General features: G+C 39.1%; 1 protein-coding gene across 3 annotated transcripts in view; it reads left to right on the forward strand.

The window, feature by feature from the left end:
* ATRN (attractin) overlaps positions 1-27,638 on the forward strand; it is a 214,129-nt gene that overhangs the window by 64,081 nt on the left and 122,410 nt on the right. For all 3 annotated transcript variants that reach the window (XM_049869254.1, XM_049869251.1, XM_049869253.1), the window contains exons 3-8: positions 1,451-1,564; positions 17,547-17,675; positions 20,552-20,757; positions 21,964-22,132; positions 26,576-26,666; positions 27,118-27,361. In XM_049869254.1, the coding sequence (XP_049725211.1) occupies positions 1,451-1,564; positions 17,547-17,675; positions 20,552-20,757; positions 21,964-22,132; positions 26,576-26,666; positions 27,118-27,361 (953 nt within the window). The remainder of the gene's footprint in view (positions 1-1,450; positions 1,565-17,546; positions 17,676-20,551; positions 20,758-21,963; positions 22,133-26,575; positions 26,667-27,117; positions 27,362-27,638) is intronic.

Raw genomic sequence — 27,638 nt, forward strand, 5'->3', positions numbered from 1 at the left:
GATGAAGCTGGAGAGGTGGGCAGAGAGTGACCACGAAGGCCTTGCTGGCAGTGGTAAGAATTTAGACGTTTGTCCTAAGAGCAGTGGGGAGCCACCAATTGATTTTAAGTAGGCGATAACATCAAATTTTCGTTTTGCCTGTGTTGTTCTAGCTATAGTACAGAGACTGGATTAGATGTGGGAATGGTAGATTGTTTAGTAGGCCAGCCTAGAGATTATGCTAACTTGGACTAGAGTGGTAGTGGTGAAGGCAGAGAAAAATAGACAGGCTTGAGATACATTTTGAAAATAGAACAGACAGAATTTAATGATGGATTAGAATGTTGGACTAAGTAAAAAAATCAAAGATGACTCCCGGGTTTCTGTCACTAGCTAGATGTGTGGCCCATATTCAGGAGAAACAACAAGTTTAGAGGAGGAATTGAGGACTTAGTTTAGGGCATGTTCCTGTGTGATGCTGGAGAGACATTCTAAGTGATATGCCTGGAAGTCAGTTATATAACTGAGACTGGAGTTTAGAGGGAAGGACTGAGCTGGATATTAAAATTCAAGACTAAGTAGATGGTACTTAACATCTTGGAATGCACAGAAATCAGCCAAGTCTAGAAGGTGAGGAAGTCTATAGGACAAATGATCTGGTTTCTTTACAAAAAAAAAAAGTAAAAAGTGCAGGGAGGGGTGGAGAAGGAAGTATTATGGAATAAAAGAATTGAAGTGCCATTTGAAGTTGATGAGCAATGACTAGTACTAGAACCAGTTTACCCAGTGGTGTGATTGTCCAACGCTGCTTAGTTGTCTTTGGGTACAATCTAAGTCAAAGCAGATACTTGGTTTTCTCTAGACCAGGGCTTTTGCCAGGCAGTGCTTTGAAAAAGCAGAAAGTAGGAGAGTTTAGAGAATTGGCAGTTTGTGAAATGATGAAGTATGAAATCTTAAGTTGAGTAAGGAAGTGCAGAAATGAAAGGGCTAATGTATTGGTCCAGAGGCTGTTAAAGAGAGCCACTGAACAGACTGTAAGGCCCAAAAAGACAGACCATGTCCATTTTGTTTAACATTTGCATGTTTGTTTAGTGGTCTGTTGCACATCCCCATTGCTGCTGAGTCGGTTCCAACTCATAGTGACTGTATAGGACAGAGTAGAACTGCCCTATAGGGTTTCCAAGGCTGTAGTCTTTACGAGAGTAGATTGCCAGGTCTTTTCTCCCTAAGAGCTGTGGGTAGGTTCAAACCACTGACCTTTCAGTTAGCAGCTGAATATGTAACCATTGCACCACCAAGGCACCTTCTCTTGCACGTAGTAAGTGCTAAATAAATAAACAAATGAAGGAATACTGTTTATATACTATCAATTTCTTCTGTCCCTGTAAATTCTTAAAATATATATATATTTCTCAATGGTTGATGGTTATGATGATTAGTTTGTTATAAATTGCTTTTTTATTCTTTTCAGGCCAAACAGAATAATGAGACTTCGTTTCAAACATTTTGCTACAGAGTGTAGTTGGGACCATTTATACGTTTATGATGGGGACTCCATTTATGCACCATTAGTTGCTGCCTTTAGGTAAGCTTGGTAAATGTAAATGCTAGTTAAACATTATTTGATTTCTGAGTTTAAACTTATTTCTTAGATTGCATTCTTAATGGACTTATCTTTATTATCACTTAATATATTTATTTTGTGGAAAGAGTAGTAGGCCTGGAGTCCAGTCACTTGTGTGCTGGGCATGGTTTCCTCTAGCTACTATACTAGCTAAGTTCCAAGGCACAGTACTTGACTTCTCTTTTCAGTTACCTGACATGTAAAATTGTGATAATAGTATCAAGTTTACCTCCTCATGGTAATGATGAAGTTTACATTTTTAAATGTTTTGCGAGTAATTTATTGAATAATATTATTGTATTTTTATGGGAAGATGTGTGCCTTTTACATTTGTTTGCCAACCGAGCCCTCCCCGCCGTGAGGTATTTTCATAAGCACCATATGCCATTTTTTTTTAAACATGTTGCTGTAAAAAAAAAAAAGAGATAACATAGTGCACTTACAAAAATACCTCCTGGGAGAAGGGCACGGTTGGCAAACATATGTAGAAGGCACACACTGTTTGCATAAAGTATGGCATTTCTATGAAAAATTTAAATGGGGAACCATACCCATCCTGTTCCTTGCTGAATCCCTCATTTGTAGGCCATCAGGAATTACTTGCTGAAATCAGATACTGTGTATTTGTGTGTATGCATTAACATGGGTGAGGGAAACTTTTTGGAAGGATTCATATAAAATGGAGAGTAGTTAACTTGCAGAGAATGAGGAACATACCGTTATGTATTGTGATTTTTTTTTCCAACAAGTATATTCTATATTAGTAATTAAAACAAAGTAATTTAATACCAAATATATGGGGTGTTCTGAATTGTTTTGGTATTTTAGTTTTCATTAACAAGAATTGGCTCTGTTACATATTGTTCTTGACCACTTCGGAGTTCAGAACTGTCTCCTTTACTTGTTAGGGGACTTTGTTTTGAACATTTTATTGTGTTTTAGGTGAAAGTTTACACACCAAATTAGCTTCCCCTTCAGTAATTCGTATACAAACTGTTCCGTGACATTGGTTGCCATCCCCACAGTGTCAGCACTCTCCCCATTTCTACCCTGACTTCCCCTTTTCTATCCCTCCGGTCTTGCTGCCCCTCCTTGCCTTGTCATCTTTGCTTTTGGGGAAACGTTGCTGGTTTGGTTTCATACAGCTAATTATTCTAAGGAACACATTCCTCACGGGTGTTACTGTTTATTTTGTAGGCCAGTCTTTTATTTGGCTGAAAGGTGACCTCTGGGAGTGGCTTCAGTTCCAAGTTAGAAGGGCGTCGTAGGGTTATAGTCTCAGGAGTTTCTCCAGTCTCTATCAGTCCAGTAAATCTGGTCTTTTTTTTATGAATTTGAGTTTTGTTCTACGTTTTTCTCCTATTCTAACTGGGACCTTGTATTGTGTCCCCGGTCAGAGCAGTCAGTAGTGGTAGCTGGGGGCCATCTAGTTCTTCTGGTCGCAGACTGGAGGAGGCTGTGGTTCGTGTGGGCCGTCAGCCCTATTGACTAATTGCTTCCTTGAGTCTTTGGTTTCCTTCACTTTCCTTTGCTCCAGACAGGAAGAGAACAGTAGGTGTATCTCAGATGGTTGCTGTCAAGCTTTTAAGACCCCAGACACTGCTCCCCAAACTAGGATACAGAACATTATCTTTATGAACTGTGTTATGCCAGTTGACCTAGATGTTCCCTGAGACTGTGGTCCTTAGCCTTCAAACCAAGGAACACATATTTGGATATGTCTAAGAAGTTTCCATAAGTGTTCCCTGTATGTGCTCTATTATATATATATGAATATGTATGTAGCACATACAAATATGTTTATGCAGATGCCCACAGCAATACATATATATGCACACACGTACTCCCCTATGCCTTCCTTCACCTATATGGCATACATATCTACCTGTGTAACTACTCACAAATCTTTGGTTATTATTAATGTTGTCACAGAATTGTATGTTATAGCATTTACCGTGGTTGTCCTTTATTCACATGTCTTCGTTTACCTTGATCATGTCAGTGTTGACTTCTCCCATATTGTATATTGCCTTTCCCTTCACCAGAATTAACACAGGTCTACTCTCTAGTAGGAAACACTGGTGGCATAGTGGTTAAGTGCTACGGCTGCCAACCAAAGGGTCGGCAGTTCAAATCCGCCAGGTGCTCCTTGAAAACTCTATGGGGCAGTTCTACTCTGTCTTATAGGGTCACTATGAGTCGGAATCAACTCAATGGCACTGGGTTTGGTTTGGTTTTTGGTTATTCTCTAGTAAGTGATTCTTCCTTCCTCCCCTCCCATCCCTGGTAACCATCAAAGAATGTTTCTTTCTGTGTGTAAACCTATTCTTAACTTGTCTTTTTTTTTTATACTTGTTATTGTGCTTTAAGTGAAAGTTTACAAATCAAGTCAGCGTCTTACACAAAAACCCATATACGCCTTGCTAGAAAAAAAATTTTTTTTTTTCCAGCACACTCCCAATTACTCTCCCCCAAATGAGACAGCCCGCTCTCTCTCCCTCCTATTCTTGACTTTTTATAAAAGTGGTATCATACAATATTTGTCCTTTTGTATTTGACTTATTTCACTGAGCATAACGTCCTCCAGATTCATCCAAGTTGTAAGATGTTTCGCAAACTCATTATTCTTTATTATTGCGTAGTATTCTGTTATATGTATGTACAATATTTTGTTTATCTGTTCATCTGTTGATGGACACTTAGGTTGTTTCCATTTTTTTGCTGTTGTGAATAATGCAGCAGTGAAAATGTGTGCACGTATGTCTATCTGTGTCACTGCTCTTATTTCTTTAGGATGGAGAACTTATTTAAAATAAATTTTTTCTAAAATGTACATTCCCTTAGGGAACCAGCATTGTCAGTTTGATTTTCGTCTGCAGCTGGCTTTCTAGATTTCTTTCCCTAAAACCTTTTATTTCCCTGACTTTAAAAAGAAATCAATTCAACAAATATTTTTGTGTTCCTCACATGGGCTAGTCTGGTCCGTGTCCCATGTGGGTGAGAGAGGTAGCCGGGAGTAAATAGTACTTTATGAGCCAAAGGACATAAGAGATTGTTTTCTCTTCACTCTCTTTGGCTTAGAAATCTCTCTGACGTATCTTTGAACAGAGAACCAAGACCATTTTCTGGGTTTCAAAGTTCACATACGGGACCAAAGAGTAGGTGGATAGGCCATGCTAGACATTTTAAATGGCATTGGTAAAGTGTTTGGAGCTTGTATATTTTTATGCTAGCATTTGAAGCATATCTTGTCTTATAGCAAGAGGTAGCCAGAACTTTAACACAGTACAAAAAGTATGTGTTAAAAAAAAAAAAAAGTTGCCATTGAGTTGATTCCGACTCATAGCAACCCTATAGGACAGAGTAGAACTGCCCCATGGGGTTTCCAAGGAACGGGTGGTAGATTTGAACTGTTGAACTACCACCATTTAGGTTAGCAGCCAAGCTCTTAATCGCTGCGCCACCACAGCTCCAGATACCTAAAACTTTAACAGAAGTACAAAAAGTATGTATAGTATGATGTTATCATGGTGGTATTTGTTGGGGATTCACCTGCACCTTAGTGGTGTATTTGATGAGTGGACGTGTGAATTCCATATCAACAGCAACAAAACCAGAAAACAAGCAGAAGGCTATAGTTATTTTTATCAGTGGTTTTTGAGAGAAGTCAAAGTATATGTACAGAGGTAACAGGATAATCCTTAGATTCCTATTAAAAATTTGGTTAACTGATAGTATAAATTAATACATTGCTTATGTTAAAATTTAGGACATATTTGAGTGCACATTTTCTAAAATTATATTTTCTAAAAGTCTTTTCTAAAATTTGTGAAAATAGCTATTTAAAAATTGAAATTCACCTAAAACACAAAAAATCCCTAAAGCACTGATAGGCAGAATGATTGAAAACCACAGCTTCAGGCTGGAAGGAAGGCAAGGAGTGCTGTCTCAGGATTGCTTTGGATAGAGGTGTTTTGCTGAGTGCCCAGAGTAGAGAAAGCCAGGGACTAATGACAAGGAAGAAAAGACCCAAAGATGACTCAGAAGATGTGGACTTTTAAAAAAATTTTTACTGTGCCTTATGTGAAAGTTTATAAATCAAGTCAGTCTCTCATACAAAAATTTATGTACACCTTGCTGTATACTCCTAGTTGCTCTCCCCTCATGAGACTGCACACTCCTTCCCTCCACTATCTATTTTAGTGTCCATCTGGCCAGCTTCTGACCCACTCTGCCCTCTCATCTACCCTCCAGACAGGAGCTTCCCACATAGTCTCATGTGTCTACTTGATCCAGGAAGCTTACTCTTCACCAGTATTGTTTTCTCTCCGATAGTCCAGTCCAATCCCTGTCTGAAGAGTTGGCTTTGGGAATGGTTCCTGTCTTGGACTAACAGAAGGTCTGGGGACCGTGACCTACAGGGTCCTTCCAGTCTCAGCCAGACCATTAAGTCCGGTTTTTTTTGCAAGAATTTGAGGTCTTCATCTCACTGCTCTCCTGCTCCCTCAGGGGTTCTCTGTTGTGCCCCTGTCAGGGCAGTCACCGTTGTAGCCGGGCACCATCTAGTTCTTCTGGTCTCAGGCTGATGTAGTCTCTGATTATGTGGCGCTTTCTGTCTTTTGGGCTCATAATTCCCTCGTGTCTTTGGTGTTCTTCATTCCCCTTTGCCCCAGGTAGGTTGAGACTAATTGATGCATCTTAGATGGCTGCTTACTAGAGTTTAAGACCCCAGATGCCACACTCCAAAGTGGGATGCAGAATGTTTTTTTTAATAGATTTTATTATGCCAGTTTATGTAGATGTTCACTGAAACCACGGTCCCCAAAACCCCGCCACTATTACGCTGGCCTTCAAAGTGTTCAGTATATTCAGGAAACTTCTTTGCTTTTGGTTTAGTACAGTTGTGCTGATCTCTCGTGTATTGTGTGTTGTCTTTCCCTTCACCTAAAATAGTTCTTATCTACTATCTAATTAGTGAAAACTCCTCTTACTCCCTTCCTCCCTCCCCAGTCTCGTAACCATCAAAGAATATTTTCTTCTCTGTTTAAACTATATTTCGAGTTCTTATAATAGTGATCTCATACAATATTTGTCCTTTTGCAACTGACTAATTTCACTCAGCATAATGCCTTCCAGATTCCTCTGTATTATGAAATGTTTCACAGATTCATCGTTGTTCTTTATCGACACGTAGTATTCCATTGTGTAAATATACCATAATTTATTTATCCATTCATCCATTGATGGGCGCCTTGGTTCCTTCCATCTTTTTGCTATTGTAAACGGTGCTGTAGTGAACATGGGTGTGCATATACCTGTTCATGTAAAGGCTCTCATTTCTTTAGGATATATTCCAAGGAGTGGGATTGCTGGATCATATGGTAGCTCTATTTCTAGTTTTTTAAGGAAGCGCCAAATCGATTTCCAAAGTGGCTGTACCATTTTCATTCCCACCAGCAGGGTATAAGTGTTCCAGTGTCTCCACAACCTCTCCAACATTTATTATTTTGTGTTTTTTGGATTAATGCCAGCCTTGTTGGAGTGAGATGGAATCTCATTGTAGTTTTGATTTACATTTCCCTGATGGCTTATGATCGTGAACATTTCCTCATTTATCTGTTAGCTACCAGAATGTCTTCTTTAGTGAAGTGTCTGTTCATATCCTTTGCCCATTTTTTAATTTGGTTGTCTTTTCGTTGTTGAGTTTTTGCAGTATCGTGTAGATTTTAGAGATCAGACACTGATCGGAAATGTCATAGCTAAAAACTTTTTCCCAGTCCGTAGGTAATCTTTTTAGTCTTTTGGTGAGGTCTTTGGATGAGCACAGGTGCTTGATTTTTAGGAGCTCCCAGTTATCTAGTTTCTCTTCTGCATTGTTAGCAATGTTTTGTATACTGTTTATGCCATGGATTAGGACTTCTAGCGTTGTCAGTATTTTTTCTTCCATGATCTTTATCGTTTTAGATTTTATATTTAGGTCTTCCTCCACGTGTCTGTCAGTTTGTCGTACTCTGGGGGCTTGTGTGTTGCTGTGATGCTGGAGGCTCTGCCACAGTATTCGGATACCAGCAGGGTCACCCATGGAGGACAGGTTTCAGCTGAGCTTCCAGACTAAGACAGACTAGGAAGAAGGACCCAGCAGTCTACTTCTGAAAAGCATAAGCCAGTGAAAACCTTATGAATAGCAGCAGAACATTGTCTGATATAGTGCTGGAAGATGAGCCCTCCAGGTTGGAAGGCGCTCAAAAGATGACTGGGGAAGAGCTGCTTCCTCAAAGTAGTGTCGACCTTAATGACGTGGATGGAGTAAAGCTTTCAGGACCTTCATCTGCTGATGTGGCACAATTCAAAATGAGAAGAAACAGCTGTAAACATCCATTAATAATTGGAACCTGGGATGTACGAAGTATGAATCTAGGAAAATTGGAAATTGTCAAAAATGAAATGGAACACATAAACATTGATATCCTAGGCATTAGTGAGCTGACATGGACTGGTATTGGCCATTTTGAATCAGACAATCATATAGCTTACTATGCTGGGAGTGATAACTCGAAGAGGAATGGTGTTGCATTCATCGTCAAAAGGAACGTTTCAAGATCTATCCTGAAGTGCAGTGCTGTCAGTGATAGGATAATATCCGTACACCTACAACGAAGATCAGTTAATACGACTATTATTCAAATTTATGCACCAACCACTAGGGCCAAAGATGAAGAAATAGAAGATTTTTATCAGCTGCTACAGCCTGAAATGGATCAAACATGCAATCAAGATGCATTGATAATTACTGGCGATTGGAATGCAAAAGTTGGAAACAAAGAAGAAGGATCGGTAGTTGGAAAATATGGCCTCGGTGATAGAAACAATGCCGGAGATCGAATGATAGAATTTTGCAAGACCAACGACTTCTTCATTGCAAATACCTTCTTTCACCAACATAAACGGCGACTACACACATGGACCTCGCCAGATGGAACACACAGAAATCAAATTGACTACCTCTGTGGAAAGAGACGATGGAAAAGCTGAATATCATCAGTCAGAACAAGGCCAGGGGCCGACTGTGGAACAGACCATAACTGCTCATATGCAAGTTTAAGCTGAAACTAAAGAAAATCAGAGCAAGTACACGAGAGCCAAAATATGACCTTGAGTATATCCCACCTGAATTTAGAGACCATCTGAAGAATACACTTGACACGTTGAACACTAATGACCGAAGGCCAGACGAGTTGTGGAATGACATCAAGGACATCATCCATGAAGAAAGCAAGAGGTCACTGAAAAGATAGGAAAGAAAGAAAAGACCAATATGGATGTCAGAGGAGACTCTGAAACTTGCTCTTGAGCGTCAAGCAGCTAAAGCAAAAGGAAGAATTGATGACGTAAAAGAACTGAACAGAAGATTTCAAAGGGCTTCTCGAGAAGACAAAGTAAAGTATTATAATGACATGTGCAAAGAGCTGGAGATGGAAAACCAAAAGGGAAGAACATGCTTGGCTTTTCTCAAGCTGAAAGAACTGAAGAAAAAATTCAAGCCTCAAGTTGCAATAGTGAAGGATTCCATGGGGAAAATATTAAACGACACAGGAAGCATCAAAAGAAGATGGAAGGAATACACAGAGTCATTATACCAAAAACAATTAGTCGATATTCAACCGTTTCAAGAGGTGGCATATGATCAGGAACCGATGGTACTGAAAGGAAGAAGTCCAAGCTGCTCTGAAGGCATTAGCGAAAAACAAGACTCCAGGAATTGATGGAATGTCAGTTGAGATGTTTCAACAAACAGATGCAGCGCTGGAGGTGCTCACTCGTCTATGCCAAGAAATATGGAAGACAGCTTCCTGGCCAACTAACTGGAAGAGATCCATATTTATGCCTATTCCTAGGAAAGGTGATCCAACCGAATGTGGAAATTATAGAACGATATCATTAATATCACACGCAAGCAAAATTTTGCTGAACATCATTCAAAAACGGCTGCAGCAGTATATCGACAGGGAACTGCCAGAAATTCAGGCCGGTTTCAGAAGAGGACGTGGAACCAGGGATATCATTGCTAATGTCAGATGGATCCTGGCTGAAAGCAGACAATACCAGAAGGATGTTTACCTGTGTTTTATTGACTATGCAAAGGCATTCGACTATGTGGATCGTAACAAACTATGGATAACACTGCGAAGAATGGGAATTCCAGAACACTTAATTGTGCTTATGAGGAGCCTTTACATAGATGAAGAGGCAGTTGTTCAGACAGAACAAGGGGATACTGATTGTTTTAAAGTCAGGAAAGGTGTGTGTCAGGGTTGTATTCTTTCACCATACCTATTTAATGTGTATCCTGAACAAATAATCCGAGAAGCTGGACTCTATGAAGAAGAACGGGGCATCAGAATTGAAGGAAGACTCATTAACAACCTGTGTTATGCAGATGACACAACCTTGCTTGCTGAAAGTGAGGAGGACTTGAAGCACTTACTAATGAAGATCAAAGACCACAGCCTTCAGTATGGATTACACCTCAACATAAAGAAAACAAAAATCCTCACAACTGGACCAATGAGCAACATCATGATAAACGGAGAAAAGAATGAAGTTGTCAAGGATTTCATTTTGCTTCGATCCACAATCAACAGCCATGGAAGCAGCAGTCAAGAAATCAAAAGACGCATTGCATTGGGCAAACCTGCTGCAAAAGACCTCTTCAAAGTGTTGAAGAGCAAAGATGTCACCCTGAAGACTAAGGTGCACCTGACCCAAGCCATGGTATTTTCTGTCTCATGATATGCATGTGAAAGCTGGACAGTGAATAAGGAAGACAGAAGAAGAGTTGGCGCCTTTGAATTGTGGTGTTGGCGAAGAACATTGAATGTGCTACGGACTGCCAAAAGAACGAACAAATCTATCTTGGAAGACGTGTGGCCAGAATGCTCCTCAGAGGCAAGGATGGTGAGACTGCGTCTTACATACTTTGGACATGTTGTCAGGAGGGATGAGTCCCTGGAGAAGGACATCATGCTTGGCAGAGTACAGGGTCAGCAGAAAAGAGGAAGACACTCAACAAGGTGGATTGACACAGTGGCTGCAACAATGAGCTCAAGTATAACGGGATTGTAAGGGTGGTGCAGGACCGGGCAGTGTTTGGTTCTGTTGTATATAGGGCTGCTTTGAGTCGGAGCTAACTCGATGGCACCTAACAACAACACAACACAACATTTAGGTCTTTGATCCATTTTGATTTAGTTTTTGTGCATGCTGTGAGGTATGGGTCTTGTTTCATTTTTTTTGCAGATGGATATCCAATTATGCCAGCACCATGTGTTAAAGAGGCAGTCTTTTCCCCATTTAACTGACTTTGAGCCTTTTGTCAAATTTCAACTGCTCACATGTGGATGGATTCGTGTCTGGATTCTCAATTCTGTTCCAATGGTCTGTGTATCTGTTGTACCAGCACCAGGTTGTTTTGACTATTGTGGCAGTATAATAGGTTCTAAAATCATGTAGAGTCAGGCCTCCCACTTTATTCTTCTTTTTCAGTAATGCTTTACTTATCCAGGGCCTCTTTCCCTTCCATGTGAAGTTGGTGATTTGTTTCTCCATCTCATTAAAAAATGTCATTGGAATTTGAATGGGAATTGGATTGTACCTATAGATCGCTTTTGTTAGACTAGACATTTGTACAATGTTAAGTCTTCCTATCCATGAGCAAGGTATGTTTTTCCACGTATGTAGGTCTCTTTTGGTTTCTTGCAGTAGTATCTTGTAGTTTTCTTTGTATGGGTCTTTTACATCTCTGGTAAGATTTATTTCTAAGTATTTTATCTTCTTGGGGGCTACTGTAAATGGTATTGATTTGGTGATTTCCTCTTCGATGCTCTTTTTGTTGGTGTAGAGGAATCCAACTGATTTTTGTACGTTTATCTTGTATCCTGATTCTCTGCTGAACTCTTCTGTTAGTTTCAGTAGTTTTCTTGAGGATTCTTCAGGGTTTGCTGTGTATAAGATCGTGTCATCTGCAAATAGAGATACTTTATTTCTTCCTCGCCAATCTGGATGCCCTTTATTTCTTTATCTAGCCTAATTGCTCTGGCTAGGACTTTCAGCACAATGTTGAATAAGAGTGGTGATAAAGGACATCCTTATCTGGTTGCTATTCTCAAGGGGAATGGTTTCAGACTGTCTCCATTTAGGATGATGTTGGCTGTTGGCTTTGTATAAATGCCCTTTATTATGTTGAGGAATTTTCCTTTTATTCCTATTTTGCTGAGAGTTTTTATCATGAATGGGTGTTGAACTTTGTCAAATGCTTTTTCTGCATCCATTGATAAAATTATGTGGTTATTTATATGATGGATTACATTAATTGTTTTTCTAATGTTGAACCATCCCTGCATACCTGGTATGAATCCCACTTGGTCATGGTGAATTACTTTTTTCATAGGTTGGTGAATTCTATTTTCTAGAATTTTGTTGAGAATTTTTGCATCTAAGTTTGTGAGGGAAGTTTGTGAGGGATATAGGTCTGTAATTTTCTTTTTTTTGTGGTGTCTTTACCTGTCTTTGGTTTCAGGGATATGCTGGCGTCATACAGTGAGTTTGGGAGTATTCCGTCCTTTTCTATGCTGTGAAATACGTTTAGTAGCAGTGGTGTAACTCTTCTCTGAAAGTTTCGTCAAACTCCGCAATGAAGCCTTCCGGGCCAGGGCTTTTTTTGTTGTTGGGAATTTTTTGATTACCTTTTCAATTTTTTCTTTTGGTATGGGTTTATTTAGTTGTTCAACCTCTGTTTGTGTTAGTTTAGGTAGGTAGTGTGTTTCTAGAAATTCATCCATTTCTTCTAGGTTTTCAAATTTGTTAGAGTACAATTTTTCATAGTAATCTGATTTGATTCTTTTAATTTCAGTTGGGTCTGTTGTAATATCACCCATCTCATTTCTTATTCGGGTTATTTGCTTCCTTTCTGTTTTTCTTTTGTCGGTTTGGCTAATGGTTTATCAATTTTGTAAATTTTTTCAAAGAACCAGCTTTTTGTCTTGTTAACCCTTTCAATTGTTTTTCTGTTCTCTATTTCATTTAATTCTGCTCTGATTTTTATTATTTTCTTTCTTCTGGTGCCTGAGGGTTTCTTTTGCTCTCTTTCTATTTGTTCAAGTCATAGGGATAATTCTTTGATTTTGGCCCTTTTTTCTTTTTGTATGTGTACATTTATTGATATAAATAAACCTCCGAGCACTGCTTTCGCTGTGTCCCAAAGGTTCTGATAGGAAGTGTTTTCTTTCTCACTGGATTCTATGAATTTTTTCATTCCATCCTTCATGTCTATAACCCAGTCTTTTTTGAGCAGAGTATTGTTCATTTTCAAAAGTGTTTGATTTCTTTTCCCTGTTCTGGTACTGCAATCACTTAGGTTATTTCTCTTGATAGAGTCCCAAGATGTGGACTTTTAATCTGGGTCCTCTTCATGTCTCTGTGTGAACTTGAGTAATTCAAGTGCTCTAGATCTCAGCTTCTAAAACCTACAGTGAAGGAATTTTGTGCTAGTTCAGCTTATTTTGTATCTGGCTGTATTGTACGCCATGAAGTTTAATCTGACTTCAAATTGATTGATTACATTTGACTGTGTAATATATTGAAGTTCTGATAAAATTTGTTTAAAAACAGAGTTCCATTACCAGGCAAGTTTGAGAACCACCAGCTTAGTTAATCTCTGAAGTGCCTCCTAGCTCTACAACATTACAGTTTTTGTGGTGAATTCAACAAATGCATTTGTGGAGCTCTTTCGTGGAGCGAGTGCTCTGCAAGGGTTTCTTGGTAAGGAGATACAGAGGTGGTGGTAGTGGTGATGGAGCCGGGGGAGCAGCTTTCCCCCTGAGAACATTCTTCCAAAGAGTTAGAGTATAATTTTTTAAGAAGATTATGTATTGATGTGGCAGTTGTTTAGACCTTGAAAAAGAGCTGTTAGAGGAAGCCATGTGAAAGCAGCAGTCAGTCAGTCTGTTCAGCACCCTGTTGAAACCATCATAGCCAGACCATGAGAAGGTAGTCAAAGGGAGGCAATTCTGTTTTGTACTTGGACCCACCTTCATCAGTTGACAGTATAGACCCTGTCTGGCCCCATCACCAGGTTCTACCCTCTGATTTTAAGCATCTGGCTTAGTCTCTGCCAGTCTTGCAAGGAGAAAGGTATGCCAAATTGAAGCTTACTAGTAAGTTTATATAGTGTTGTTGGTAAAGTTAGGTTGCACCCCAAGTGAGCCTGTGTCTACCTGGGACAGTTAGGTTGAATTTCGGATTCATTAAGAGATTATCTTAGTTCGGTGATTTTCTGAAATGTTTTTTTTTACTGTATGTTTAAAATGTATGATTTTGAAGAACCCCAGGACAGGTAGTTCAAGTTGAACAACTTGCTGCAGCCTAAGCTGCGACTGCATTTATTTATCTAGCTGGGGGCAGAGGATAGGGAGGTGGGGGCCAGGTCAGGGTGACAGCGAATGGCACGTCTGCAGCATCTCTTCTTCACCAACACGCTTTCCATTGCCTTGCATGCTGGGTTCACACTGTGTTTGTGTTCACTTACTCTGTAAAAGTTTATTTTTGTCATAAACCAGTTGTTTTGTTTGCACACTAAATTCTACTGGGAGAAGTGAGCACACTGCAAAGCTATCACAATTTCAGGTTTTTGAAGTGAAGAAGCAAACACCTAAGCGTTTCTAATGGTGGGGAAGCTGATCCACTTTCTCTGGCCTTGTGGTTGGTCCCCTAGTGTAGATGACTCTTCTTCCCCTTCTTGACTCTCCGTCCTTTGTGTCTCTGCCAGTTCTACCATTCATCTTATTATTTGTTTATGCCATATAAGTAATCGCATTAGCTATCACTTATTGAGCACCTACTAGTGTGAGGCACTGCACATTACATGCTTTCAAGTCTGATCCTGATCACATTGCTGTGAGGTAGATAGGATATTTCTTATTGTGCAGACGAGAAAAATTGAGGCTCAGAGCTGTCAGTGACATGGCCAGGTATATGGAACCAGGATTGGAGCACTCATCTCTGTGATCCTGAAGCTCATGCTAGGATAGGAGAGTATGCAGGGTCTCCCACATGTGACTGAAGCCCCCAAACCTTTCCTGTGCCAGTATTTTATGGAGAGATTACTTTTGACATACCTGTTCTAGGTGGCCCTGCTCTTTCAGGTATTTACCCCTTCAGTACTTCAAAAACCAAGACCAGTTATCTTTTAGTCGACTCTGCCTCATGGGGAGCCCATGTGTGTCAGAGTAGAATTGTGCACCGTTGGGCTTTCAATGGCTGATTTTTTGGAAGTAGATCACCAGGCCTTTCTTCTAAGTATTTCTGAGTGGACTCAAATTTCCAACTTTTCTGTTAATAGCCCAGTACATTAACCATTTGCACTACCCAGGGACCCCTTCACTATTTCAAGGTATGCTGGTATATAAAACTGATAAAAGCATAAGGATGGTTCGTACCTTCATTTAGGTCTCTGATCAAACCTCACCTCTTCCAAAAGGCCTTCCCCAACTGCCCTTTCTACAGTAGCATCTTCTGTTCTTTTACTGTTACCCATCATAGCATTTATCTCTGCCTGGCAGAAGGGCATTTGTCTGGATTCACTTGTTGTTTCTCTAGTGTGAACTCCATGAGGGCAGGGACTTTGTCTTCTTCACTGTTGTATTCCAGGGACCTAGAACAATGCCTCACACATAGGAGGTGCTTACTAAATATTTGTTGGGTGAATAAATGATAGAAAATGCTTCACTGTTTTATAACCCCTGAAACACCTTCAGAGCGCTAGGGTTTCTAGAGTTCTGTTTCATATTAAAAACTCTCATCAGATGAAAATCCCCTTCCCTTTTCTTTCCTTCCGGAGTGGTACCTGCTCATCGTTTTTATATGCACTTATATAAATACGTGTAAATGTACACAAATATTAGGCCCAGTCTTTTGCAGCTTGCTTTTTGTTCCCTTATCAGAACGCCTTGCTGAACTCCCCATGTTAGTCCTGCAGACCTACAGATACGTAACGACTCCTTTAACCAGCTCCCTGTGGATGAGCATGTAGGCAGCTTTCTACCTCTTGTCATTCTGAATAGTGCTGCAGTGAGGACTCTTGTATACATAGGCGCAGATGTGTCTTCTACAAAATAAAATAAAAAAAAAGAATTGCCAGGTCAAAGCAAGTGAGCATTTAAGATTATTGTAGGCCTGGAGGTGGGTGTCTACCTGGTGTGTGCTCCAGAAAGCAAGGAGGCCTGCATGGCTGGGGTTGAGTGAATGAAGGGAAGAGAGTAGTAAGACACGAGGTGTTTGTTCATTGGGCGAGGTGTACGTGTGTGGAGTAGATTGCATAGGGCCTGGTAAAATAGGCTCTTACTGAATGAGATGGTGGTGGTGGTGATAGTGAATTTAAAAGCTAATTAATAATTGGGCAAAAGTCATGAACATGTAATTCGCAAAAGAGGAAATGCAAATGCAAGTAAACATAGTAAATGCGATCAACCTCAGAAGTACAGTGTTGTTCTTGGGTGCCATCAAGTCGATTTTTGACTGATAGCTACCCCATGTGACAGAGTAGAACTACCCGATAGGGTTTTCTCGCCTGTAATCTTTACGGAAGCAGATCACCAGGTCTTTTCTCCCTTGGAGCTGTGGGGTGGGCTTGAACTGCCAACCTTTCAATTAGCAGCCAAGCACTTAACCATTGCACCACCAGGGTTCCTCGAAGTATAGTAGAAACCCAAAATAAAACCACAGTTAAAAATTACCTTTCACTTACCGTAGCAAAGCTAAAACAGGTCTGGTAATCCTCATTATTGGAAGGGTGAATTAGGATGGACCCTTTCTGTGTTGATGGGCATTGCATATCGATATTATCTCTTCTAGAAAACACAGTGGTATTGTGTCTCAGGACCCCTAAAGCCACTATTTAGACCCTTTGACTAATTCTTTTCCTTAACATTCACCCAACAAATACTTAGTATCTATTGTGTAGTAACTAGGGAGAGCTTAGGGAGATTTTAGTGACATAGGAAATGCTTATGGTGTATTAATTATAAAATAGAATTTAGCATGTGTGTGTAATATTTTTTTTTCTATGTAATATGAGATCAGTTAGGCAAAGGAAATGTGTCAGATTGCTAATAATGTGGGATTATGGCTGTTTAGCTTCTTAATTTTTATTTTGAATTTTCATTAGAAATTAAAAATATGTTTTTTAATAGTATGTATTTGATATTCGTCAACTCCTGGTTTGTTTTACTCAGTTTTTCAAAGGAACATTATAAGAAGTTTTATAAAAAAAAAAAGAATAAGGCCACAGATTTCAGATATCATTAGAAATACAACCCAGTGTAAAGAAGAGCCTGACAGAAGATTCAGATCCAGAGAGCGGGGTACAGTTGCCACTGAGTGGTTCTGACTAATGGCCACCCCGTGGTGTCAGAGTGGATACCGAAGATTCAGATCCAGAGAGCGGGGTACAGTTGCCACTGAGTGGTTCTGACTAATGTCCACCCCGTGGTGTCAGAGTGGATACCGAAGATTCAGATCCAGAGAGCGGGGTACAGTTGCCACTGAGTGGTTCTGACTAATGGCCACCCCGTGGTGTCAGAGTGGATACCACGGGGTTTTCGATGGCTGATCTTTTGGTGAGTAGATCACCAGGGCTCTCTTCCAAAGTGCCTCTTGGTCGACTCAAACCTCCAGCCTTTCAGCTAGCAGCCAAGGATGTGAACTGTGCCGCCCAGGCCTCCGGAGAGTAGGGTAGCGCTCTTTATTTGTCACAGGACTTTGCCCTTCCTCCGGGATGTGGTTTTTAACGTTGCGAGGATGAAGCCCGATTTTGAATTGGTGCCTGCCACCGTGTCATGTGTCTGTGATTGTGCCTATCACCTTTATGAGAAATGTGTTTTCATTTCAGCGGCCTCATCGTTCCTGAGAGAGATGGCAATGAGACTGTCCCCGAGGTTGTTGCCACATCAGGTTATGCCCTCCTGCATTTTTTTAGTGATGCTGCTTATAACTTGACTGGATTTAATATCACTTACAAGTAAGATATTTTAAGTTGAATATTTATGATTTTATTCAAAAGATTATACTTTGTTTCAACAATAATAATGACTAACCTATACTGAGGGTGTACTGTGTGCCAGGCTTGTGCTAAGCAGGGCAGTGCCAGTGGGTGGTGGTGTCACAGAAGCCCAGAAAAGAAAGTCTTAGGAAGGAGGGAGTTGACATCTATAAGGCTGAGCAACCAGAGGAGGCCCTGGGAGGTCAGTGGCCTGGTGGGGTCACAATTTATGATTTGGAAGTTTAGGAAATCCTGGCAATGAGGGTGGGACAATGTGTGAAGCATGGCTCTGTAAGGGAGGGAGAAATGAGAGATGTGGGCCTAGTCCAGGGCGTTTCAAACTTCAGAATGCACAAGGATCTCCTGAGGGCTTGTTAAGACACAGATTCGAGGGCTCTAGCCCCAGAAAATCTGGTTCAGCAAGACCAGGGCCCTAGAATCTGTATCTCTAATAAGCTCTTGACTGATACCGCTGCTGATGCCTATCCATGATCCACATTCTAAGTAGCATTGGTCGAGCCATTCATCCTGGCCCAATTCTGGGTTCCCTGTAGGTTCCCAGGTCAGGAGCTGGAGGGTGCACTGCAGCAGCAGGCTTCACTGTTGCAGGGCTCCTCACTGTAGCTGCCTTGGGGGAGAAGAGAAACTCCAGGAAGGGAGCACCCCAGGAGAGGGGAATTTAGACGCCTCTCATCCTTGGCAGCGCTTTACCCCATCACTGGAAAGGTCTTCTTTGAGTTCCCTGGCCTGTGGTGTTCCCCAGAATGCATGTTCTTCTTACCCTGGTTTGTCCTTTCTTTCTGGGAGATGGTGTAGAGGGAAGCCCTGAGCTCCTGAGAGACCAAAATTAGTATTTGTTAAATGAAGGAATGGTGAGATTATCCTTAACTTTTATGAGCTCCTGGGTTCCCTGTTTACTACAAGGGAGTCAGTCCTAAGGTATTTTGGGGTAGCAGACCCTTTGAAAAGTAAATAAAACAATGGTATTAATGGTATTTATTCCCAGAAAAATCCTCAGAAGGTGGCGTGTGCATTAAAATTATCACTCCGTGTCCAGAGTGTCCTCAGGTTGCACAGAAGCCTGTCTCTGGACTGACCCCAGCTGGAGGAGTCTTGAGGCTTTTACCCCAGCGTTTTTTACTCAAGTGTTCCCTAGTTTTCTTTTAAAGGAAGAAAAAAACATTTTTTTATTTTCACACAAATTGAAACTTCATTTTTCTTTCTCATTCTGATTCATATTTTAAGAGTAGAAAATTAGACTCATTTTCTCATTACCCAATTTCACCAAATTAGAATAATTTTCTCATTACCCAATTTAGATAGACATACAAGCAGATGTTCTTACCTGCCATTTTCAGTTCTTAGAGGTTTAAAAAATATTTTTGTGTTTTGAGATTTTTATGCAACTTGTTGGTCTAAAAAGCGTTAAAAATTATACATAATGGCACTTGACTAGAGAAGTTGAAGTTTAAGGAGAAGTTGAAGTTATGCCGTCCCTCCTCGTTGTCTCTCAGTAGCATTAAGTTTTGGCTGTGTACCCTTTCCTCATGTGATTAATAAGTGTGTCTGTAGGGAATGATAGTTGGATATTATTACTGGTGCAAGGCATAGGTTTTGAGCACATAATGGGAATATTTTACCTCAGTTTTCTTTTGGGCCTTTTAAAAACTGAAGTGTGATTGTTGTAGCCATTTCAACATAAACACCTCAAATATGAAATAACTTAGACTTTTTTTTTGTGAACTATTGTCTCGCACAGGACTTTTTCTTAAGGTGGAATTTGCCTTTATTGAAGTTTCACTTCTGAGCATGAATGAATATAGAGGCTCTACATACTGCTTTCTAGAGGCCCACAGGAGTATAGTTCAGCTTTTCTACCTAATAATTTACTTACAGTAATAAGGTTTTTTAAACGTTATTTTAGGAATAAAGAATTATTCTTTTTCATTTAATTCTTACTGGAAAAGTAGGCATAAGTATTTACTATAGCTATAAATATAGATTATAAAAATAGTATACAAATTTTATATAATCCGATGATTATGAATGTATCATAACTGATATTTGGATGTAGGCATTAACATTAATTTGCTTGTTTTTATTATTGTTTCCCAATTTTCGGACATGCCTTAATAACAAAATTTCTTTGGAGTTTTTTTTCAGGCCTTAGAAGAAACCTGTACTCTTAAAATATCTTGACAGTCCAGTTAGCCTCCCTTTAAAAAATATGAATCATGTCATTTCAGGGTGTTATCCATACAGTTATCTTGAGTCACATTATTATGGCCACAGTAGAGTTAAACTGCTGCATTAAGTTAAACTGGCCCTCCCTTTTCTTCCATCTGAAATGAGCAGATGAACTTATTAAGGAAATTAAAATACACCAACGTGGGCAGTAATCTCACACAAATTCTACACGTTTTTAGAGACTATCCAGAGGGAGGAGTGCCCTGAGAGCAGTGGTGTATTGCTGGTAGTTTGTTTTCATCTTTTCTTCCCCAAACCAGCAAGCATGCATTGGACAGTTTTGTAATGCTTGTAATTTTCACTTAGATTAGTGTAGTTCTCTCCCCCTTGGAAAGCTAAGTCTGGATAGTTTTGCACAAACCTCTTTGATTCTTGTCTTCTAATTTCTTTAACTTTTCTCATACTGTAAAAATTCAGCAGGATCGATTTGATTTCAGTATTTGCACCTGTGTCGCTAGCTTTGCAGTGTTGGGTGACCCCATTTGGGCTGAATGGAAGTGCTGCGATTATGGTTGTGAATGAGCTGGAGAAACAGTGAGTGAGACCTTGTGCTAAATTAATTGAAGTGTTGTTTTGTTTTGACTTAATTTTCCCCCCTGTTTTTGTAGTTTTGACATGTGTCCAAATAATTGCTCAGGCCGAGGAGAATGTAAGATCAATAACACCAGCAACACAGCTCAGTGTGAATGTTCTGAAAACTGGAAAGGTGAAGCGTGTGATATCCCTCACTGTGTGCATACCTGTGGATTTCCGCATCGAGGCATCTGCAACTCAAGTGACGTCACAGGATGCTCATGCCTCTCAGGGTGGCAGGGTAGGAGTCGTCCGTTTGTGTTCTCCTTTCGATTTATAGGATATTCCCAGCTAAATAAATTCTAGATTGATTTTATTTTTAGCATATATACTATTTATATTAATCGGTTATCAGGTAGCATTAAAGCTTTCCCATCCCTTTATTCAGCTTCTTATAAATCTTTGTTTCACAGGTTTGTGGTTGTGACCTTGTTAGAATTGTGGAGGGCTTTAACGTTCTTTGCTACTCATTCCTGAAGATGGGAGAACTCCGTGTCATCCCTAAGAGGGTTTAGCAAAGGACCAAGCTGGGGGGTTGGATGAGAGCCAACAATAATGGTATTTCCTTAGAAACTTAGTTCAGAAAAAATTGGAGTCAGTTATACATTACAACAGGAGCCCTGGTGGCACAGTGGTTAAAGTGTTCAGTTGCCACCCAAATGGTTGGTGGTTTGAACCCACCAGCTGCTCTGTGGGAGAAAGGTGTAGCAGTCTGCTTCCGTAAGGATTACAGCCTTAGAAACCGTATGGGGCAGTTCTGCTGTGTCCTCCAGGATCACTGTGAGTTGGAATTGACTCAATGGCAGTGAGTTTGGTTTGGTTTTGAGTACGTTAGAATCCCGTTTAATCAGCTAATGTATTATCTACAGAAATAGATTATTACAGAAGCTTCAGGGAATCTTATTAAGGAGTGAATGATGACAGCTGTTACCGATTTGGTGGTTTTCTTTACACACTTACCCTTCCTCAAAACCCTTTTATTTTGGAAGGAATTGCATTTGTTTAAATCCTACTCTCAAGTTATTCTTAAACCACTGTCTGATTGTCCTTCCTAATAGTTTGCTGGGTTTGGCTGACACTAAGGAATTAAATAATTGAAGTATTTGACTATCTACCACTGTGCAAATGTTTCAGTAGAAGCCAAACCTCCCCCAAATAATTCTTTTGTCCACTCTTGCCCTTGACAGCTGCTTAAGCAAGTGCTTCACTACTAAGAAAACTTAAACCGGATGTGGTCAGCTCCTTATTAGAAAGCATGTGATTTTGAATTTTATTAGGGATTAACCTCGGTCAGCTGGCTTTAGCAAAATTGAAAGGATTTGTTTGATGTGTAGATGCTAAGGGAAAGACTAGTCTTCAAATTTTTGTTACATTTAGAAGATTAAAACTTGAAATGGCAATAATTTTAAAGCTACATTTTGTGAACCTATTTATTATACGTTATTAGGTCCTGGATGTTCAATTCCTGTACCAGCTAACCAGTCATTTTGGACTCAAGAGGAATATTCTAACCTAAAGCTCCCCAGAGCATCTCACAAAGCTGTGGTCAATGGAAATATAATGTGGGTTGTTGGAGGATATATGTTCAACCACTCAGATTACACCATGGTTCTAGCGTAAGTTGTTCCAAACATTTTTGCAAGAAGCTTAGTTCTTCATTTTGAAAATTTGCAAAGTGCAGATAAGCAAAAAGGAAAGAAGTAATCATCTGTCATTCCACCACCTGAGAAAAATGGAGGTGGAGGGAATGGAGGTTGGGGGTTAGGGGTATTGGGTAGAGGAGGGAATGTACTTCGTAATTCCTAAAATTTCTTTTCTGGCTTAATTTTAGGAATTTTTGCACCAAAAATATGACCAAAAATACCTACACATTAGATGGGAACATATATTACATTTCTTTAATAGTCTCCATTTCAAAAAGATTTGAAAGCATACCCCATGTTCTCAATATATCCATGTAATCCTTTCAAAATACACATACTTTAGGGGAAAATAAGCTGTATACTGTAAGACTGTCACTTTCAATAGTATGATGCTTAATATCTACATATTTGACAAAGGCTTCACGCAGCATGACACACCCTGAACTGTCTTCTGAGCTCCAGACTCATTGTTTGACTTATCCTGGCTGTCTCCAACTAGATACTCTGAAATCATCTTAGATTTATTTCTCTTTTTAATTCTGTAGTCAGTAGGTCACCAAGGCCAGTTGATTCACTTTCAAAATGTCTGTCACATAAAACTGGCCCATTCTCTCTATTCCCATTGCCGATGCTGCGAAATAGCCTCAAACCCTGCTGCAATGGTCAGGTCAGGTTATTTTTTTCTCCCGTTCGCCATCTTCCTCCGTACTTTGAATTCAAGCTGTTTTCTTTATCTGGAACACAAATGCTTTCCTTCATGTGAACTTAAAGTCCCAGCTTATGTCAATCTTTATGCACAAAGATTTAAGGTGATTTCATGTTTTTCTTTATATTTAGGTTAATTAATAATAGGACCTTTCGCATCCTAAATCTTTTCTTAGCGGTGATGGTAATTGATGATAAATGATGACTTCACCTTTTAATTTGGAAATAATAGGAAATTCTAGGAGTTAAGACTGGTAATACTCTGTGCAAAGATTTTAAATATGGATTGTGTTTTTAACAAGAAGAATTTGTTTTGTAAATAAAATATGTATAGTATAAGCAGACAAAACTTTTTAATTTATAAATCATTTAGAAATATTTGAGCTGAAAGTTGCTTTCATTTATCTAATCATTCACTTTCAGTGTAAACAAGATTATAGGTAGGATGCTTAGACTTACAAGAAAACTATCTTCAAGGACTTCAGAAGCACCAACATAGTGATATAATTACAAGTTCAATGTATTCATTAAAGCAGTTTCCCTGTAGCTCTTACCTAAACACACAAAAAAATTATAGCACGATTTATTATGGGGGGAAAAATCTAAATGTCCTTTAATAATGCATTGGTTAATTAAATTGTGGCTTATCTGTGTGAAGTTTCTCAGTCTCGATACAATTGACATTTTGGGCCAGATAATTCTTTGTTGTGGGGGGCTGTCCTGCGCATTGTAGGATCTGGGAATTAGTTATATAATATAATGGAAGTATAGCCAGAATGCTTCTTAGAAGCAAGGATGGTGAGACTTCATCTCACATACTTTAGACATATTGTCAGGAGGCACCAGTCTCTGGAGAAGGACGTCATGCTTGGTAAAGTAGAAGGCCAGCAAAAAAAGAGGAAGACCCTCAACGAAATGGATTCACACAGTGACTACAACGATGGGCTCAAGCATAGCACTGATAGTAAGGATGGCAAAGGACCAGGCAGTGTTTTGTTCTGTTGTACATAGGGTCACTGTGAGTCAGAACTGACACAACGGCGTTTAACAACAATGAAAAGTGAATGTTATGAACCTGGATAATGTAAAAATTATATAACAAAAATTGGGAGAAGAAATGAGAGGAATTATGAGTGCTAGATTACAGCCTTGGAAACCCTATGGGGCAGTTTTGCTCTGTCCTTTTGGGTTCTAAGTCAGAATCAGCTAGACAGCAACGGGTTTTGGTTGGTTTATGAGTGCTAAGGTTTTCAACTTTCAAAGCAGGAAGTTAGTGGATCCTGCCCTAAGTTAAATTGTGTGTAATTAAAAAACTAAAGTATATTTAGCCTCTAAATGATTTTTATGTATTTAAAAAATAGGAAATATTTGAAAAATAATGTAAAATAGGTGAAACCAGTTTATATACTATTCATATTTAATGAATATCTCCATTTTCTTATATTTGCTTTAGATCATGCATAAAATATTTAAGACGAAGGAAAAGTTTAGGAAAAAAATAACGAGTATCAGTGCATCCACTACCCAGGTTAAAGGGAAAAAAAAAAAATTACTAATAAAATTGAAGACCATGCATGCCCCTCCAAAATTCCATTCCCTCTTCTTTCCCATAGATAATCGATATCCTCAATTTGGTGTCAGTTGTTCGAAAACTATCTTTACTCTTTTATTATATATGAATACACAGAAATAATAATTTTCTGTTGTTAGTCTTTATAGAAATAGTATTCAGCGGTTTGCTTTTTTAGCTTAACATTGTTTTGAGATGTACTTGCTATATGTTGCTTGAGTAGTTTATTATTCTGTTACATGGATGTACTGTAATAATTCATTGAGCTATTTTCTATTGATGGATATTTGTTTCCTTTTTTGCTATATATTAAAAAAAAAAAAAACCTTACCTACATCTTCTTGTTTACATATAATGTGTTTATCATTTTTTTTTAACTTAGGGGAGTTGTTCAGGGAAAATCTTATAGTTAAACATAAACATTGACCTTAAAACCATTGCCAACCAGACTTAATGGTTGACAGAGACTGGAGGAACCTCCGAAACTATGGCCCCCAGATGCTCTCTTAACCCAGAACTAAAACCATACCCAAAGCCTACTCTTCACACAGAGATTAGGCAGGACTATAAAACAAAAATAATACCCATGAGGAGTGTCCTCCTTAGTTCAGTCAGATACACGAGACCAAATGGGCTACTCCTGTCTGGAGGCAGGATGAGAAGGCAGGAAGGGACAGGAACTGGTTGAATGGACACAGGTGACGCGGGGTAGAAAGGGACAGAATGCTGTCACATTGTAGGGATTACAACCAGTGTCATAAAACAATTTGTATGAGAAATTAGCTGGAGCTGTAAACTTTGACCTAAAACACACACACACAAACTTAAACTAAAAATATCCCCTGAAGTCATCTTAAAACCGAATAATTTTTTAGCTTAACTAGTAGAAAAGATCTGCCTTGAGCATTACACTCTGTGAAGAACTATCTGTATGGATCAAATTGTTAACAGCAACTTAAAAGATTAGATAGGAACCTTAGAGGGTAGTGAGTTCATGTTAATGAGGGAGGAACAACTCAGAAACGGAAGATGAGAATGGTTGCACAACTCAAAGACGATGATCAGTGTCACTAAATTGTACATGTAGAAACTGTTAAATTGGTGTACATTTTGCTGTGTATATTATATTCTCAACAACAACAAAATAAATAAAATTAATTCAAGGGACAACAAAAAATCCGTTGCCATTGAGTCGATTCCGACTCATAGCGACCTTATAGACAGAATAGAGCTGCCCCATAGGGTTTCCAAGGAGTGGCTGGTGGATTTGAATTGCCATCCTTTTGGTTAGCAGCTGTAGCTCTTAACTGCAGCACCACCAGGGCTCCAACGTTGACATAAAGGGACATAAACACTGACTTAATATTATCTGTGCAAACATACAGAAAAATGTCTGGAATGATGTTTACTTAATATTTATTTTCAGGTGATGGGATGCAGGGTCATTTTTTTAAACTTTTAGTTTTGTATTCTTATTTCTCATTGATTACAGTCTTTATAATGAGCATGTATGACTTTTATAATAGCAATAAAGTGATATTTTCCTTAAAAAAAGCTAAAAGAAAATATTCTGAAATGTTAATTATGTAATTTATTCTGTGTGGTGAGAGATTAAATTATTTACTTTTTGTTTTTTGTATTTTAAAGGTCTTTAAGTATATTCATACTATAATTGAAATGTTACGATATTACAGCTTTTTTGAAAATATGATTTTTTTTTTGTCAGAAGAAAAAAGGAAAGGTTAGGGATTTTCTTTAACTATCATCCCCTTTTCAATACTTATCTTCAATATTACATGAATAAATGAAAGAAGAATTATTATAATAAAAGTTTAAGTCCTTTGAGTATAATGCAACTTTCAAATGATGGCATTTAGACTGTGTGTAGAAGAGGTTTTCAGGAATTCTTAGAAACTTCCAGTAGATTTCATTTCTTTCTTTTTTCCAGAGCTGTACAGCTCAGTCCCCTGTCCTGAGTTCTGACATGCCCAGTGGGCCCAGGTGTTAGGCTTGTTCACCAAGGTAGCAGGTGATCTCCATGGCAGATTTAATGAGTATCTCTAAACTGGAGTTTATCACGAAAAGAGTACAAGATATCCTGTTTTATCATTGGGTTAAAATATGACTTGTTTGTTTTGTAGATATGACCTTGCTTCTAGGGAGTGGCTTACACTGAACCAGTCTGTGAACAATGTTGTTGTTAGATACGGTCATTCTTTGGCATTATACGAGGTAAAGTGTTTTCACTCTGTACTAAGTACTCAATTCTTTCTTAGCTATTAAATTGTGTAGTTGAAAAGCTATTCAGTGTTGGCTTTTAACTGGGGAAAGCTTTCTGCTTTGGGTGGGGTTATAATTGACTAAATTATAAGTAGATGTTAAAGTTGAAACTATTTTACCTGAGAGATTTTAATGGATTCAGATTGTACTGGGGTGTTATGATTGTGATACTGTAAAAGATCTCATGTGAGAGGGTCCAGGAAAGTGGCGAAATGTTAAGAGATACAGACCATGATTAATTTTATTTTGTTCCTTTCTCCATCCTTTTCCTAATAATTCACTGAAAGATGTATTTCACTAACACTTTTTAAGCTAAGAATAATATTGAAGCTTTGAATGGATCCTTTTCTGCTCTTAGATCTTTTTTCAATGTTTTTAGAATTTTGTTTACATTTTTTCCTAGGATAAAATTTACATGTACGGAGGAAAAATTGATTCAACAGGGAATGTGACCAGTGAGTTGAGAGTATTTCATATTCATAATGAATCATGGGTATTGTTGACCCCTAAAGCAAAGGAGCAGTATGCGGTGGTTGGACACTCGGCACACATTGTTACACTGACAACTGGCCGAGTGGTCATGCTGGTCATCTTTGGTCACTGCCCTCTCTATGGATATATAAGCAATGTACAGGAATATGACTTGGGTAGGTATATTTTTTCCAGTGTATGTTTTATGAATGTCCAGGTTGAAACTTTTATCTCAGGGGACAACTTAAGGGCATAACGTAGTTCACAAAGATAATGTTCTGCATCCTAGACTGGTGAGTAGCCTCTGGTACCTTAAAAGCTTGTGAGCGGTCGTCTAAGATATGACCGTTGGTCTCTACTCGTATGGAGCAGAAGACAATGAAGGGAAACAAGGGCCCAATGAAGAAACTAGTCCTTAAGACAGCTCACACAAACCACAGCCTCCTCTAACCT

This window comes from Elephas maximus, chromosome 25 (genome assembly GCF_024166365.1).
Source record: "Elephas maximus indicus isolate mEleMax1 chromosome 25, mEleMax1 primary haplotype, whole genome shotgun sequence".
Classification (NCBI taxonomy): domain Eukaryota; kingdom Metazoa; phylum Chordata; class Mammalia; order Proboscidea; family Elephantidae; genus Elephas; species Elephas maximus.